Raw genomic sequence first — 15068 nt, 5'->3', positions numbered from 1 at the left:
TAGCATTAGAATCCCCCTCTAAATACCTCTTTTTGTGGACGCTTCTTAGCATTTTCAGCCCTAATCCCACTGTATATAGCCATATTGCTTTACTAGCGCTATGTAAAACACCGGATAGGTTTAATCAGCATTGTGCCAACTAATTTTTTTTTTCAAAGACTAATGGTGAACATTTGGGTGGATTAAGTTTGAAAGTCGAAGTCACACAGAGGACTCACAAAACATGTTTTATGGCCTCATGAACTATAAATTAGTGCTCACGCGTCACCAGGTGCGACAATTGCTGCGGGAATAATACATACAACACACATACAACTCCTTATATGGACATCCTGGGCTGTGTATTTATATATAGGTTTTTCAGGCTTTATAAAATACATTCTTTTTGTCTTCTTATGCATTGGTTAGTCCAAATGTGTGGTGTGTTTATACAGTTGGTAAAAATGGAAAGAAACTAAATCATTTTCATCTGATTGCCTATAAGTTGTGCTGAAAAAAGGGATATATAACACTCTATATTGCACATTTTTATAGCCTCTGTGTATATGTTTCTAACATAGTAATGGGGAAAAAAGCAGCCTAAATGCTATGTGTTCTAAGGGTTGAAGCAACTGTGTTATCAGCTATTTAATTAGTTTTAGAGATTATACTGAAAGACTGAAAGAGAAAATTAAAAACAGCAAAATAAGACAAGCACGTGGCAAGACTGATTCCATTTCATATTCAGTCTAAGATTCATTATATCAGTGTTTCCCAAGCCTGGTCCTCAGGGAAACGCTGCCCTGCAGGTTTTAGATGTTGCATACCTCGTTATCAGGCTTTCCTGACAAGCTGGCCATTTGAATCAGGTGTGTTGAAGCAGGTGTTGAGGACCAGGGTTGGGAAACGCTGCATTATCTACTTCTAGTATTCCTGTTCCTTATTTTTTGTAAGAGGTAATCATATGTACTTGGATTTATTTCTTTTTTTACCTTGTTTTCCAGTTGCCCCTGCCTGGTTATGTTGAGGCTTTTCCTCATCCCCGCTATCCACAGGGTAGCCCGACCAGGCTGCCCCTGGAGTATAAGCAGGCTCTGGAGCAGCCTTATGTTGCCCCAAGCACAGCATCCCAGCAAAGCCTGCCACATGTGGGGAAGGACATGGACAGCATGCCCCTGAGCAGCCTCTCCACCTCTGCACTCGTGCAGGCCATTCGGCAGGAGGTGGCCAAGCTGGCGAAGAAACAGAATGAAATGTTTGAGTTTTAGTGTCTTCGGCAAAAAGGGAGGGAGGCACACAAAGGCAGTACTCATCTGGACTCATTTTTGATGTTTGTACTGTAAACTGGACTTCTTTACCCCCTTAATTACCCGCTGATTGATCTCTTTTCACATTCGATTGGTGTTTCTCAGCTGCTGATTTGAAAGAAAAAAGATTGTTTTTTTTTTGTTTTCTGTTTTTTTAGAAAAAATAACACAACAAATATCCTCTACTGATGATGTCCCAAGTAACTACATGCATCCATCCTTTGTAGATTTGCCAACAAGATATGCTAATAACGGAAAATACAACGATTTCCACGATCAGACGTTTTTGTGAGCCGGCATCGATTGAGGAGAGAAAAAGGCAGTAGCATTATTGTCTGTACTGAGAGGACCAAATACTCCCTGTCAGATACTTAGTATCAACCACAGTGTATATACAGTATAAGGTAACCATGTATCTTATCTCTTTTTATAGACCATTATCTTCATTTAGGTGGACCACAGTTTATACCAAATCAAACTACGACATCGCTTTCCCACAACGCGTTGGTTTACTTTTAAATCACACATCGGCACTGTAACGGTAACCGACACTGACTCTCTTTGATCATCTAATATGTTTTTAACTGATTAATTAATTAAATAGATTTAGACTGTAGTTCTCATTAATTAACAAACCAACTCAATCCATCATATTTGTCTATTTATGATTAAGTGACATGAAGTTTTTATTGCATTTTTTTTGTTTGGGTGCACATAAGGTAGGTTTTTTTTTTTATCTTTTTCTTTTAAGAAAGCCATTTTCTTTTAGAAGTTATGGTAGTTTTATTGTAACATGTAACATGTCTTTACCACCATACATACATACATTTGTGTTCTCTTTAAGAAGAAAATGACACAATGTCTTTGGCTTTCAGTCCCAGATGTTTTGAAGATACATTCAACCCCAGCATCTATAAAGGTGGACACAATATTTATTTACCACACCCGGTGGCATCATAATTGTCCTAACGAGTGCATTCGCAGATCAAACACGGAATTCCTGTGGGTTTTTGAGCGACTCACAGGCCGTGTGTTGGTATGACGGAGCTTTAAATGAGTAAACAGTGGGAATGCCTTACTGAGCGTCGAGTCAATACGACTGTAGACGTCTGGTAGGAATTGTTTCAGAAGCAGTGTGTTCAGTGTAAACATAAGAAACATCCTGTTTACTTTGGATACAGTAAAAAAAGAAATAAATCCATAATTCTGTGTAACATTGGTAATACATTCACATTATACCATTAAAATGAACTGTTTTTCCAATGTTATTCAAACAGTGGGAATAAAGGAGTGTGCACTCAGTTTTTCTTTAATATGTTCTTTTAATTAGAGCTCATTGCACTTCACAGAATTATTATTTTTTTGTTCTTGTTTCTTTCTTTTTGGTCCAGTGTATAAGGTTTAGCTGATCTCATTTAATACTGAAGTTTTTTTTTTTGCATGTGCAGTCACCTGATTGTATGAGTCGTTGTTTTCATTACCACAGAGTAATGAGCCTTTATATTTACATCAGAGGCCGCCGTGTTTGACCACCTTGTTTTTTAATAGACAATAATTAAATTATAACTGAAGGCTTGTAGTTCTCCTACAACATACATGGAAGGGAAGGGAAGGGAAGGGAAGGGAAGGATGGGGTGACCAACAGGTGTGTGAGTCCTACACACTGTAACTTTAATTGATCACAAAGCAGGACATTAATCTAAAACAACGCAATACGACAAACTCATTAATCGTTACATGTAATTAATTTATATTTCTTGGGAAAAGACTCATTTTCACTGTGGAATAAAAGCCCCCAGCAGGTTTTGGTAAACTCTTCACACAGACTTGAACAAAAGAACAGATGCTGCAATAAATGGTGAGATGCTGTACGTTGCTTATTATTAGCATCGCAAATTATACGTACTTGCTTTGTTAATAACAATTTCAATCCCTTATGTCTTTGGGCAGTTGTCTTGGAGGAAAGAGCTATGAGTGACAATGCCTTTAATATCATTTTCATAAAGACTTTTGAACAAACCCTCCCTCTTTTCCAAGGATTGTTCTTTTATACCTGTTGGTGTGTATGTGGGGCGAAGGAAAAACTGTTTGTCGTAAACTCAACAAAAATGTTACTGTTGCTTGTTTTGTTTTTTTAAAATCAAGATTCCTTTTACCCATTATTCACAAGAGCACTTCATGACTGTACTAAAAAATGAAAATCCATTTTACTGTACCAGAAGTGAACACCTTTCCACATCATGCTGGACAACTGCGGACATTTAGCGATAAATGAAAGGGTCGTAGATGGTTTATTGGTTTATTTATTCTATAAAAGGAGATATGAAGTGAGCTAAACCTTTTAAACATCAGTGTCTCTTTGTCTTTCCGGCTGGTTTCCTTCTTTCCTTTTCATCTGCTTGATCTTGATATATTTGGTGTTCCTCTGAGAATGATCTGACAGAGAGACCCTGAGACACATGGAAAATGAAAGAAATATTACCCTATACACAATTAAAATGAAATAAAAAAGTTTTATTAGAGGAACTGAGTAGATCATTGTCTTCAATGTCCATTTTCCTCCCTTCATTCATTTCCATTTTTGTGATTTTTATGATCATGCAGTGCATTTTTAGATCCAAATCAACACAGGTATTGTCAACTCGTTCATAAAAACCGTAGCGATACAATACAGTTTGCTAATTGTGTGCTAAACCACTAGGAGCAGCACTGAGTACAAATGCGCACCTTCGTTGAGCTAGTAGCAAGGTTCACCCCCCCACCTACTGTTTCAAATGGTATCTCCTGATTTCAAAACCCAAAATGGCGGCAGCCAATCTGCCAAACATGAACAGAAAACAGCAATTCACTGACAGAATGGACGTCGTGGTAGGTTACCACTATGGTAATAACATGTTTTACAGTATTAAAGTATTAATCATTAATAAAAATGACATATGGTTTGTTTATACCAGACGGCGTTAGTTAGTGAAGTCGTGAAATTAAGAAAAGGATAAAAAGGGAATTATAATGGAAGCTTTCACGTCAAGTATCTACTTTTTTAGCAGGTATTTTCCAGTTACGAGTTAATTACAATGAATTGACTTGTGTGTTAATGTCTTTCCCCAGACGAATTTGACTGTAGTCTCTGTTTTGACAGTTTATGGTGACCACTGCTATGTGCTAGTCAAGCTAGCTGATTTATTTGGCTCACTGCATATCAGGTTAGGTCAACGGCTGATTTGTTTGTCATGGTTATTGTTTATTTATGCCTGAATGCTGTAAACAATGTTGCCAGTTTCAATTGTGAGCTGATTTTTGTAGGAAACACATCTTAAACTTCACCAAAGTGTGTAGCAAAAATCAACTCATTATGCACTTTGTCTTTCTTTTGTAGATAGGAAGTTATGAAACAAGGACAGAAACTGCCATCATCCATCCATCTATTATCTACCGCTTTATCCTCCACCGGAGGGTCAAGTGGGCTGCTCTGCCAATCTCAGAATTGTATAAATTATGCTCAAACATCTGTCACTACCACTGGATTAAGAAGTGAAAACTGATGAGCATGTGATTGATAGTGCCATACCACTGCTCAGGTAACTGCTCAGGACTAATGAACAACATACAAACATGTTAAATATTTTGAAATAAACAAGATAGTTCACTTTCACATTTACTTCAGTAACACATACAATATAATAATATATACAGTTTATTACTTTTTCCTACTATCTTCTGTTACCAAAACCATCAATGTGATAAGAAGTATACCTGTTGCTTTATATGCCTAGGAAGTATGTGTTTACGGCCACACTTAAAATTCACGTCTATATTTTTTTTTTTTCTAAGTTCTGGAATATTTTGATTATGGACCAGAGTTCCTGCAGATAACCTTCAGCTTGCTGATACAACTGTCTTCAGTGGGTCATCTTTTGTAGGGTAAGTCACTGCTCACTGCTTCCCATTAATTACACATATAGACTGTGACAGCCCACCACAGTATAATTTGTCTTGCCACAGTTTCGTAATGAACAGAAAACATTTTTACATCTCTCATATTAACACAAAGATCCTTTAGCCTAATGTTTTGCACCAGTGCTTCAGCAGAGCATCTCTCACCAGTGTTTCTCTGACAGTGATATATGTGTGATGCTCCACGGCTGCATGAACACTGGGTACGAATAAATCAATGCATGGCAAACACAGATAAGTGTGGAAGAAAATACGTAATTGCTTCATATAGCAAGCGTGAGTGTGTGCAGCCCTTCTAAGTGGCCTTAAGACATGTCTGGGTTCACGCTGCCAAAAGAAAGCCTTTCTCTCTCTCTCTGCAGTTTAGCATTTTTCCACCAGGGTTCAGCTTAGAGCCATGTAAGCAAATGTTCTTACTCAGGAAAAGGACATGTCCTTACCTAACTGGTAACTTTACCAAGGCAGATCATTGTTTACATAATATCGTAAGTAATCCCAACATTCGACACTTACGCACAAATACAATAAAATATATCATATCAACATCTTTTATTTATTTACAGCAGACAATTATGATAGAATCGTTTGTCAATATCATATTGCCATAATGGATATAATCCAGACACTGACTAGCTGACTATAAAAAATCATTAACTTGAGATTTTCACTCGTGGTTGCACTTGCTTCTCTATTTGCTCCTCTGCCTGTTGAAATGGGGGTCAGCTTCTACTATTCTTCATACCATAGAGTGGACCGCAGAACACAGAGGCAGCAAAACAAATATTACTTAAACTGCTCAAAGTTAACTTTGGTGCCAACTCTGGAAAATGAATGAAAAAACTAGAAGAACAATATTTCAGTCTCCTTGCATGCAGATACAGTGGCGTGGCTAATCTCTAATTATGCATACAGTCTTTTATGTGTGCATACGAGCTGCACAATTTTCACATTATTCATTAGATTTTAAATCAAATTTTATACTAATACTGCTTTTATTTATTATTTGCTTACGTCGTATTCTTAATAAGTCTTTGATATCTTTGTGATTCTGTTTCATCAATAGTTTCTCACAGTGTTCAGCTCATAGCAAAGAAAGACTGTGCGTAACCTATTTATTTTAGTTTTTCTAAAAATGTACACATTCTTATAAACTTGGCCTCTGGCTAAAAAAAAAAAAGAATTCTCTTTCATCATTTCTCCCACTCGACAGCCGCCTTTCGTAAACATCAAGTATGAATGTGTCAAGTAAGATATACTCTATATATTGCTTTGTCAAATAAGAATAGTGCTGTGGTCTCGCAGCAAGAAGGTTGCCAGTTCACATCCCAGTTTGGGCCTTTCTGTGTGGAGTATGCATGTTCGCCCCATTTGTGTGTGGGTTTTCTCCAGGTACTCTGGTTTCCTCCCACAGTCCAATGACATGCAGAGGCTAACTGGACACTCTACAAATTGACCGCGTCCCTCATGAAGAACAACAGAAAAAGTTTTTTCCGACTGAGGTTGGCCAGAACAAGGGCCTTGTTTGCATGTTCTCCCCGTGTGTGTGTGAGTTATCGCAGAGTTTTCCGGCTTCCCCCCATTAGGTAAATTGGATGGTTGTTTATCTATGTATGTGGCCCTGTGATGCACTGGTGAACTGTCCAGAGTGTAACCCGCCTATCGCCCTATGTCAGCTGAGATTGGCACAGCTCACCCACAGCTCACTCGACCCTCATGTGGAGGATAAAGCGGTAAAAGATGGATGGATTGATTTTTGATTCTCACTTCAACATTGAAAGTGCGACTGATACACGAATTTTAATGCTCCACTTCCATACACACTTTACTCCATTTTCATCAACTTGTAGAACACTTAAACACGTAAACCGACTCATCCTAATTGCTGATAATGTCTTCTCTCTCAGGTACGGTGTAGGTAGTTAAAGCCTAATTTGGACTCTGTAGTGAGGTGCAATCTAACTCTGAAGGTTCATTATCTTTAATAAAGGCTACTTAAAGTAATTATAATACAACCGTCTCAGCTGACATCAGCACAGAGATGAGATAATTACCAATATGGTCTGTGCAAGGACAGGTCTCAGGAGGACATGGGTTAATAAAATCAGATCTGTGAACCTAAAGGTGACATTTCCATCTTCTGATACACACTTCACATTACTCTTAGACTGAATGAATGAGATGCCATTGTTGCTGGGATACCTGAAATTCAGACAGGCTCCACAAAACAAGCCCCAGCCATAGACTGTCTGGCATTAGTATGAGTCAGAAGGGCTTAATAAATGAGACAAATGATGAATTACTTTGCTCTCACATGATGGATAACCCACAAGGAATATGCAATTCTATCCATGGATTTAAATTACTTTGTTTTCCACTGACTGAACTCTTTCTCAGCGGTGTAAACTTAATGTGAATTTTAATGTGTGGGTAGTGGATTAAAAGCCAGGCTCAACAGATGCTGCAGTTCAAATGTATCATGCACATGTAGTAAATAAGGCTTTGCAACTTTCTCTGTCAGTGCAATTGAGCTGTAAATGGACAAGTCTCCAGTTTTTTTGTTGTTGTTGCTGCAGTCGAGTGTGGTTCGGGCTGCAATTTCAAATAGTTCTTTTGATTATTTCTCAACCTACTTTGGTCAGTGTATCACAGCAAATTCCAGTCCACTAAAATTGTCCACCTCCTCAAAAAAACTACTACCTGTGGTACCTGGTTTTAAAACGTGTACTCTTTCTCTCATTGCTGGCATCAATTGGGACTTTGGTTTCATAAATCTTTGTTGTTCCACCTGCTTTTGACTTGCATTTTAGTTATTTTGGACACTTGGATTCTTCTATTTGAAGACTTCACTTAGATTAGGGGTTTTATTTCTGCTATGATATTGCCTGAATGCCCGGGTTGACATTGTAGTTCTTCCCTTGTGTATCTTGTCCTGTTTTACTTTGTAGTTCTCTCCCTTGTGTGTCTTCTCCCTACATTACCTCCATGTGCCCCAATTACCCAAACCTGTGCCTTATAAGTTTTACTCATTTCTCATGTGTATCACCTGTGTGCTCTTAAGATGCCCTTTGGTGTGTTTTGGTGGATTTTTTTTAGTCCCTGTTTCTTTGTCCTTCACCAGTCGGTCTTGTTATCCTGCTTCTCATGTGCCCACTTTACATATTTGCCAACTTCTTGTGTATCCTGCAGTTTAAGTACCGATAAAGTGTATCTTTCTAAGTCTGATATTTAGATGTTTAGATGTTGAGTGGCAAAACTATGGGAAAACCCACCTATCTCAAAACAATATTTTTTAAATTAATTCATACATGTATTCTTCATCTGCTTTGGTTGTTTCATGTAACATGAAAATTACAATGCGTCATTTCAGTCAAATTTTTCCCCCTCAGGTTATTTGTATGCTTTGGTTTTCTTTTAAAGGAAGAGCCTATTAAGAAAGTAAATACAGATAAAAACAAGAGTTCAATTCCTAGTTTCTCGCTGGCACTTATCTGTGTTGTTTTAGAACAGAATAGTAATAATAATATTTAACATTGCTGAATGTTGTTGATTCTGGCTACTCCAAATTTTCGTTTGTAAATTTACAGAAAATATCTAATTTGTCACATTTAAGCTTTAACCAAAGACAAAACTATTTGCATGAGTAGATACCACTAGAGGTACATAATGTTATTTCAGTGTGGTGAACTAATGCTTAATTCAATTCTGAATCTTTTGGACTCAAATGTGCCACCCTTTAAAACATATCTTGTTGTGCCATATTGTAATACTGGCAAAAGCAAAAAACAAACAGAGAATTTTGAAGGAATGTATGGAATGGATGTATGAAACTATGCAATTTTTGTGAGGTATTTATACTTATGAGGTATTTATTTATGCATAATACAAGTTGATTGGTGGATTTAATTTGTATCTTTAAAAAGAAAATGTAACCATTTTAACATACAATTACAAAAGACATAAATAGTTTTGCACCTTCAGAATGGCAGTAAACCTTGGATGGAAATAAATAACTGTACAAAACAAACTTCAAAATTCATATGTGGGGAACTCAGAAATGCATTAAACATCAGCAATTAACATAAAATAGTAGGCTGCTTCATTTAAAGCACAATTTGTGTATTTTTCTAGGATTGCTCACAATTAAGAAAATATAATTTCCACATTTTCACATGAGTTAATCTTTCTTGTCTAAAAGCAGTCGTAAATGTGCAAGCCTTCCATTAGTGTTTTTTTTTCTTTCCCTGTGTGTGTGTGTGTGTGTGTGTGTGTGCACGTGTACCTCCGGGTACTCCCCTTTCCTCCCTCAGTCCAAAAACATGCAGAGGTTTATTGAACTCTCTAACTTGCCCGTAGGTGTGAATGTAAAAGTGAATGGTTGTTCATCTCTGTGTGTTGGACTGGTGACCTGTCCAGGATGTACCCCACCTTTCGCCCTGTGTCAGTTGGAATTGGCTCCAGTAACCATCGACCCCCATCTGGTGGATAAAGCAATAGATCGATGGAAGGTTGTACCTTCAGTTGTAAGTGTTACCACTTTACAATGGCAGTAAACTGAACTGCTATTACTTCAATGTGCTGATGTTATTTTAACTAGATAGATAGATAGATAGATAGATACTTTATTCATCTCACAGAGAAATTCACAACTAGAAAATTAATAAAAGAAAACTTTAAATTCTCTCTGTCTCCAAATCCTGCAAACCTGAGGATCCCATTTTCCAGGAATGTCAGGTGTCCAATTTGACTCATTAAGTTCCCCCAGTGAAACTCAAATGTAATGGTCATTTGACTTAAAATGTTGTTCTGTTCTGTCTTTGTAACTCCCCTTATTTGGATCACCATCTGGCAAGACTGCAAACAGTAAAATGAGAAAATGTATAAAGAAATTAATGGCTGTAATTAGCGTCTGTGCTTATAGTTAAAATTGATCACAGATTTATAGATCGCAGACCTGTGAGGTTAAATTTTGGATTCAAACATAGAATTAGATTGGAAGCTATTTTGTGGCGACAAGCAGGTTTAGGTTCCTCCTTTGTAACTTGGCCATTAAATTACAGCTCTGTCTTGGTAATTGGAGGCAACTGGAAGTTTTTGGCGGGATGGGATGTGTGTGGCTGGCATAGCTTTCTTATTCGAATTAATATCCCTAACACCTGTCTTTGGGGAAATTAATAGGTGTTACTCCAAGCAGCTTTTTTCTTCTTCCAACCTTTTTTTTTGCTGATTTTTTACTTTCCTAACCCCATCTGCCAGCCTTTTCTCACCCACTCTGTTGTCCTTCCCATTCTTTCCCTCTGTAGATTAATTGCTCAGTGATACTGTATGTTAAAGACTGCTGTGAGTTTCCCCACCCAGCTGTTTGAAAAGAGAGAAGTCAGCAGGATTTCACTCCTCACTTACCACCTCTTAAGCTCTTCCCCCTTCCTTATCTAGTTCTCTTTCCCCCTCTTGTCCTTTACCCTTTTCATGTGTTGCTTTATGTGCACTTTTTTCCAGCTGACGGTGTCATGATGCAGCCAAATCTGAGTGGTGTTGTTGCTTTTATGTTGCAGGTAGAGCACAGAGCATCATTTCTCACATTATAATAGTAATGTGACAAGATTCTCTGCTGCATGGCTTCTATTCTTATGCTCCAAAACCGACTTGGTTTTCATTTAGATGAGGTGAAATCTCTTGATTGCATTCACTAGATCTAGTTACTGTAGCTAAATAGTGTGGTTGAACTATTACATCAGGGTAGTTTAGCTAGTTACTGTAGCTAAATAGTGTGGTTGAACTATTACACCAGGGTAAACAAAGCAGGCAGATGCTCAGGGCCCTGAGATGTGAAAGAACAGCTGATGTGACAAGTCCACAATTATCGCAATGTTGTGAGAAACCCCTTAAAGCTGCAGTATGTAATTTTGAATATGGCAACACAGTGCTGATTGAGCTTATCACATCCACACAATGCTCTCTGTGTTTCTCAGTATAGCAGAGGATAGAGGCAGCTGCAAACGGTTGCAGTACTGCTGAAAATGCCAAAAAAGGGCCCAGAAAAAGTTGAATACGTTTTATTTTACACAGACTTAAATATAATGAAATACAATACAGTATAGTGCATGTAGTTCAGTTGTGAAATTGTTGGTTGGTGGTCCTCAATATATACAATTATCCCTCCAGAAGACCTGGAGGTATAATTTGGGAACCACTGTTTTAGGGCATGGCGATTGACATTAGATGTCAGGCACAGTAATCTTCCATTTTTCCCACTCTCACTAAGATTCACTTAGTGCGAGCGCTGACTAAACCAAAACCAGAGGTTTCAGAAGGGCATTTCATGGTTGGTTTCCGCTTGAGCCCAAAGTAGTCTGACCAGGTCAATAATTCCTTTGTTCTTGCCACAACAGTAGCTGTTGCACCTTACTTTTCAGGTGTTTTCTGTTTGTTTACATTTCGCTTTGCTTTACGCTGAAAGCCTTTTATATTATCTTGACAACTTTGTAGGAGTTGTTTTTTAAACAGTGATACAAAGTGGTACAGGTACAAAGCAGCCATAGAAAACTGCCGTTTCAGCAGGAGCACGGAGCAGTTGTATTCTCACCTATTTAGGACACTTCACTTGGCAGATGGAGCTTTCAAAGCTGTGGCTTTTCCAATCCCATGCTGTCAGGAATAAGTCAGCAAAGAAAAGAAGGAGAAGAAGAGAATGGAAGCCAGAGAGGCTTATTGGATACATAAATCACTTCTTGGATGGAGGATATGTTGTTTCATTGCTAATGGAGCTGTGCCACTGCTCCGTAAATCACCATACGTCTAACCAGATGTAGTACCACTTGGAGGCAGGACTCCTGTGCAGGCTGAAAAGAAAAGACATTATTCTATTGCTCTCTGCTTCATTTTTTTCCCCTCTTCCCATTTCTCTTGAAAGGATTTGGAATTTGCACAGAATTGCAAGACAAGCTGTACGTAACTCCTGCCTTTGGCCTCTGCGAGTAAAGGGCTACTTACTCAGCGAGGTAGGGATGTGGGAGTGGCAGTAATCTTTGAGGCTGTGCAAAGTCACCAGAAGTTCATACCTGACCAGGCAACTACAGTGTCCCAACTGCCCTTGTGAATTATTTTGGGAAAATAATGTTATTTTACCATTGAGCCAAAGTGTGGATCTAAAAAAGAGAAATCATTAAAAAACACTTCACTACAGGTCAATCTGTTTTTTTTATGATTGAAATTCAGGTGGCACCGATGTAGAGTGTTGAAGAGTGTTTCTTTTGTATGCTAATGTAATCAATGTGGCATTGTGTCTAATACCAACAAGTTCAGAAATTTGTATTCTACCAGCCCGCACCTTCAAAAGAAAAGGTGACGTGTATATAATTCCTCTATCAATCATACCCAACAAGTTCACATAAAAATCAAATGCACATGGTTTGTAGTTGTGGGTGACGGTTGGGTGCACTGCAGTGCTGGTAATAAGAAGTGTAGCATTGATTTGAACTTGATTAGCCGAGGAAGTGAGCATAATGAAAAACCAAAGAGTACATGGGTTTACTGAAGTATTTATTATGGTAGCTGACAAGACAGACTTCAAGTGTTTCATATCTAACGGCACAGGTTCAAGCTTAAGTTTTCTTTCTCAAATTAGTCGTATTCATCGTATCCCTGACATGTTCTTTCATTCTTCATCTACCGCTTTATCCTCCACATGAGGGGTTTGTTTTGTTAGCTATAGGTCATGGTTGTCACTGCAGTAATGGATATGAAATATCGAGTTGTGTTCAGTAGATGTTCATAGTCCCTTCCTGATACTGACCCAGTCTGTCTGCTCTTGTGAAGGGGGTGAGCTCCTAGGCTCCTGACTCCTCTTGCTTCTCTAACCTTGCTGCAGGAATTGATGAAATCCCTCAGCTGGAAAAAGCTTCATTAGAAGGAGGAGATAGATAATGAGCTCTCAATCTGGCACAGTGCCTTTGCTGACAATTTTCAGTAACCCTTTTCACATTGGATGAAATTCTTCCAACTCTTTCTGTAGACCATGGCTACATAAGAAATTTGGTAGGTAAAATTAGTAGTTTTGACTTTTCTTAGTTTGAAGAAAGAGAAATGGGCAATTGACCATAAGAGCTAGGGGATTTGTTTCTGCCACACTTTATTTTATTTGTTGAAATCCAATTCAGGCCCAGAAGAAAGGCCCAGTCTAACATGATTATTTCATTCAGACCATGTGGAATGATTTGCTGGTGTGCCGTGTGTCATAAAACAACCTGCCAATTGTAGTATTCAACCAAAGTCTTCCCAACAATCTGCAATCCTGACAGCCTTCCACAGAAAAGTTCACTGTAACAATGTTTATGCATGGCTATTCTCTCATTGCATTAGTTATTGATGTCTCTGCAGAGCCTGGCACGTATTGGGGCAAAATGTTTCACCTGAATTTTAATTGCAAATTAGTCATTATTTGTGACCTTGAATGAATAATGCAATTTCCTTACATTAATATTTAGAATTTTAACAATGATTAAATTAAGCCACCAAATTAACGACTCGGTCAGCAGCAGTGTTTTAATGATGAGGTGATTTGCTCGATGTGCTAGCAGTTTTCACAAGGTGCGAAGAACCTTCAGTCTACTATTTTTAATTAGGCTGATGGTAAACCACCGAGAGCTGGGCTTTAATATTAAAATATGTTTGATATTTATGACTGAACAGCAATTGGGGGTGCGAGCAGAATCCCACAATAACCAATGAGAGTGAATTGACCAGGAAACGTATGTAGCGTACTTTTGTTTAGAACTGTAACTTGTACAAGCCAAGTTGATTCCGTCTGCACAGCCATCTTCAAGTCTGTGTATATTCTGAAGTCCCATTAAATCATGCAAGTTTCAGTGAGTTTCCAAATCCCTGGAATCTCTTCCCTGAAATTGTTTGATTAAACAACAAGTGTGTGGTCCTGCATCTAGTCTGTGGTTTCATGAGGTTAAAACTTTGAAAACGGGTTACAGAGCTCTTTGTGTCTGTGGTCTCTTTTTTAAAATCAAGTCAGATTTAAAGAAGTCTTTAGAAGTCTTTAGTAACTCATCCGTCACTACATAAATTCTGTAACATCATTCTCAATCTGTGGAACATTTGACAGTGTTTTAGTTTAAGATAAGATAATCATTTATGAGTAGTCCACAGTATGTCGTACGTATGCACGGTGTACGTATTAAAACAAGTGGTTTGTGATCACACGCTGTATATTAGGAAGTCTTTGAGTAAAACTGGAAAATAGTGTGGGCAAGATCTCCAGATGACCATCCTCTGTCACTGGAGCAGAGCAATATGATTACAATGCTATAAATGTGTCCATTTTACAATTTTTTTGGGTAATGTTAGTTTGTCGTGTGACAGGCAATTCCCTGCATGGCTGACTGCCTCTCCTTCATGCACACCTTCCTTCATCCCTTATGAACACATTACATCTGTCTCAAGCTAATTCTTCAAAATCTGTTCCTTTTCTCTGTGTGTGGGAAAAAAATATCCAAGCTTAACAGCTGGCAGCCTGTGTTCCTCTCTGAATAGTTTTTAAATATCCATCCTCTCTCTGTAATAGCTTTTCAGCCAGCCCAGGTTTGTTGAGTGATTTGTACAATAGGTGGCCTCTTCCCAAAGGGGGAGGAATGATTTCTAATTTCGAGAGAGCCTACGGCCTGGAAATTGCAGTTCTGTCACACCACCACCCTTCCTGGTGAATACTGACAAGCCCATATCTTACACTCAGACAAACTCAAGTTGCTGAAAAGCAGAGAGGGGGAGGAATGTAGATGTGAGATTTGTTGTGCACTGTTGTATCAAAGAAATGGGAGGACA

The 15068-nt window shown here is 38.3% G+C and overlaps 1 protein-coding gene across 2 annotated transcripts in view; it reads left to right on the top strand.

Moving 5' to 3' along the window:
- Nucleotides 1-3310, top strand: part of kiaa1549lb (KIAA1549-like b) — a 65096-nt gene extending 61786 nt beyond the window's left edge. For both annotated transcript variants that reach the window (XM_044030495.1, XM_044030494.1), the window contains one exon: nucleotides 984-3310. In XM_044030495.1, coding sequence (XP_043886430.1) covers nucleotides 984-1247 — 264 coding nt within the window. In that variant the 3' untranslated portion in view covers nucleotides 1248-3310. The remainder of the gene's footprint in view (nucleotides 1-983) is intronic.
- The last annotated feature ends 11758 nt before the right edge of the window (nucleotides 3311-15068 follow it).

Source organism: Solea senegalensis, linkage group LG7 (genome assembly GCF_019176455.1).
Source record: "Solea senegalensis isolate Sse05_10M linkage group LG7, IFAPA_SoseM_1, whole genome shotgun sequence".
Classification (NCBI taxonomy): domain Eukaryota; kingdom Metazoa; phylum Chordata; class Actinopteri; order Pleuronectiformes; family Soleidae; genus Solea; species Solea senegalensis.
Note: the sequence above shows the minus strand (reverse complement) of the source record. Positions and strands in the feature narration are given on the sequence as shown.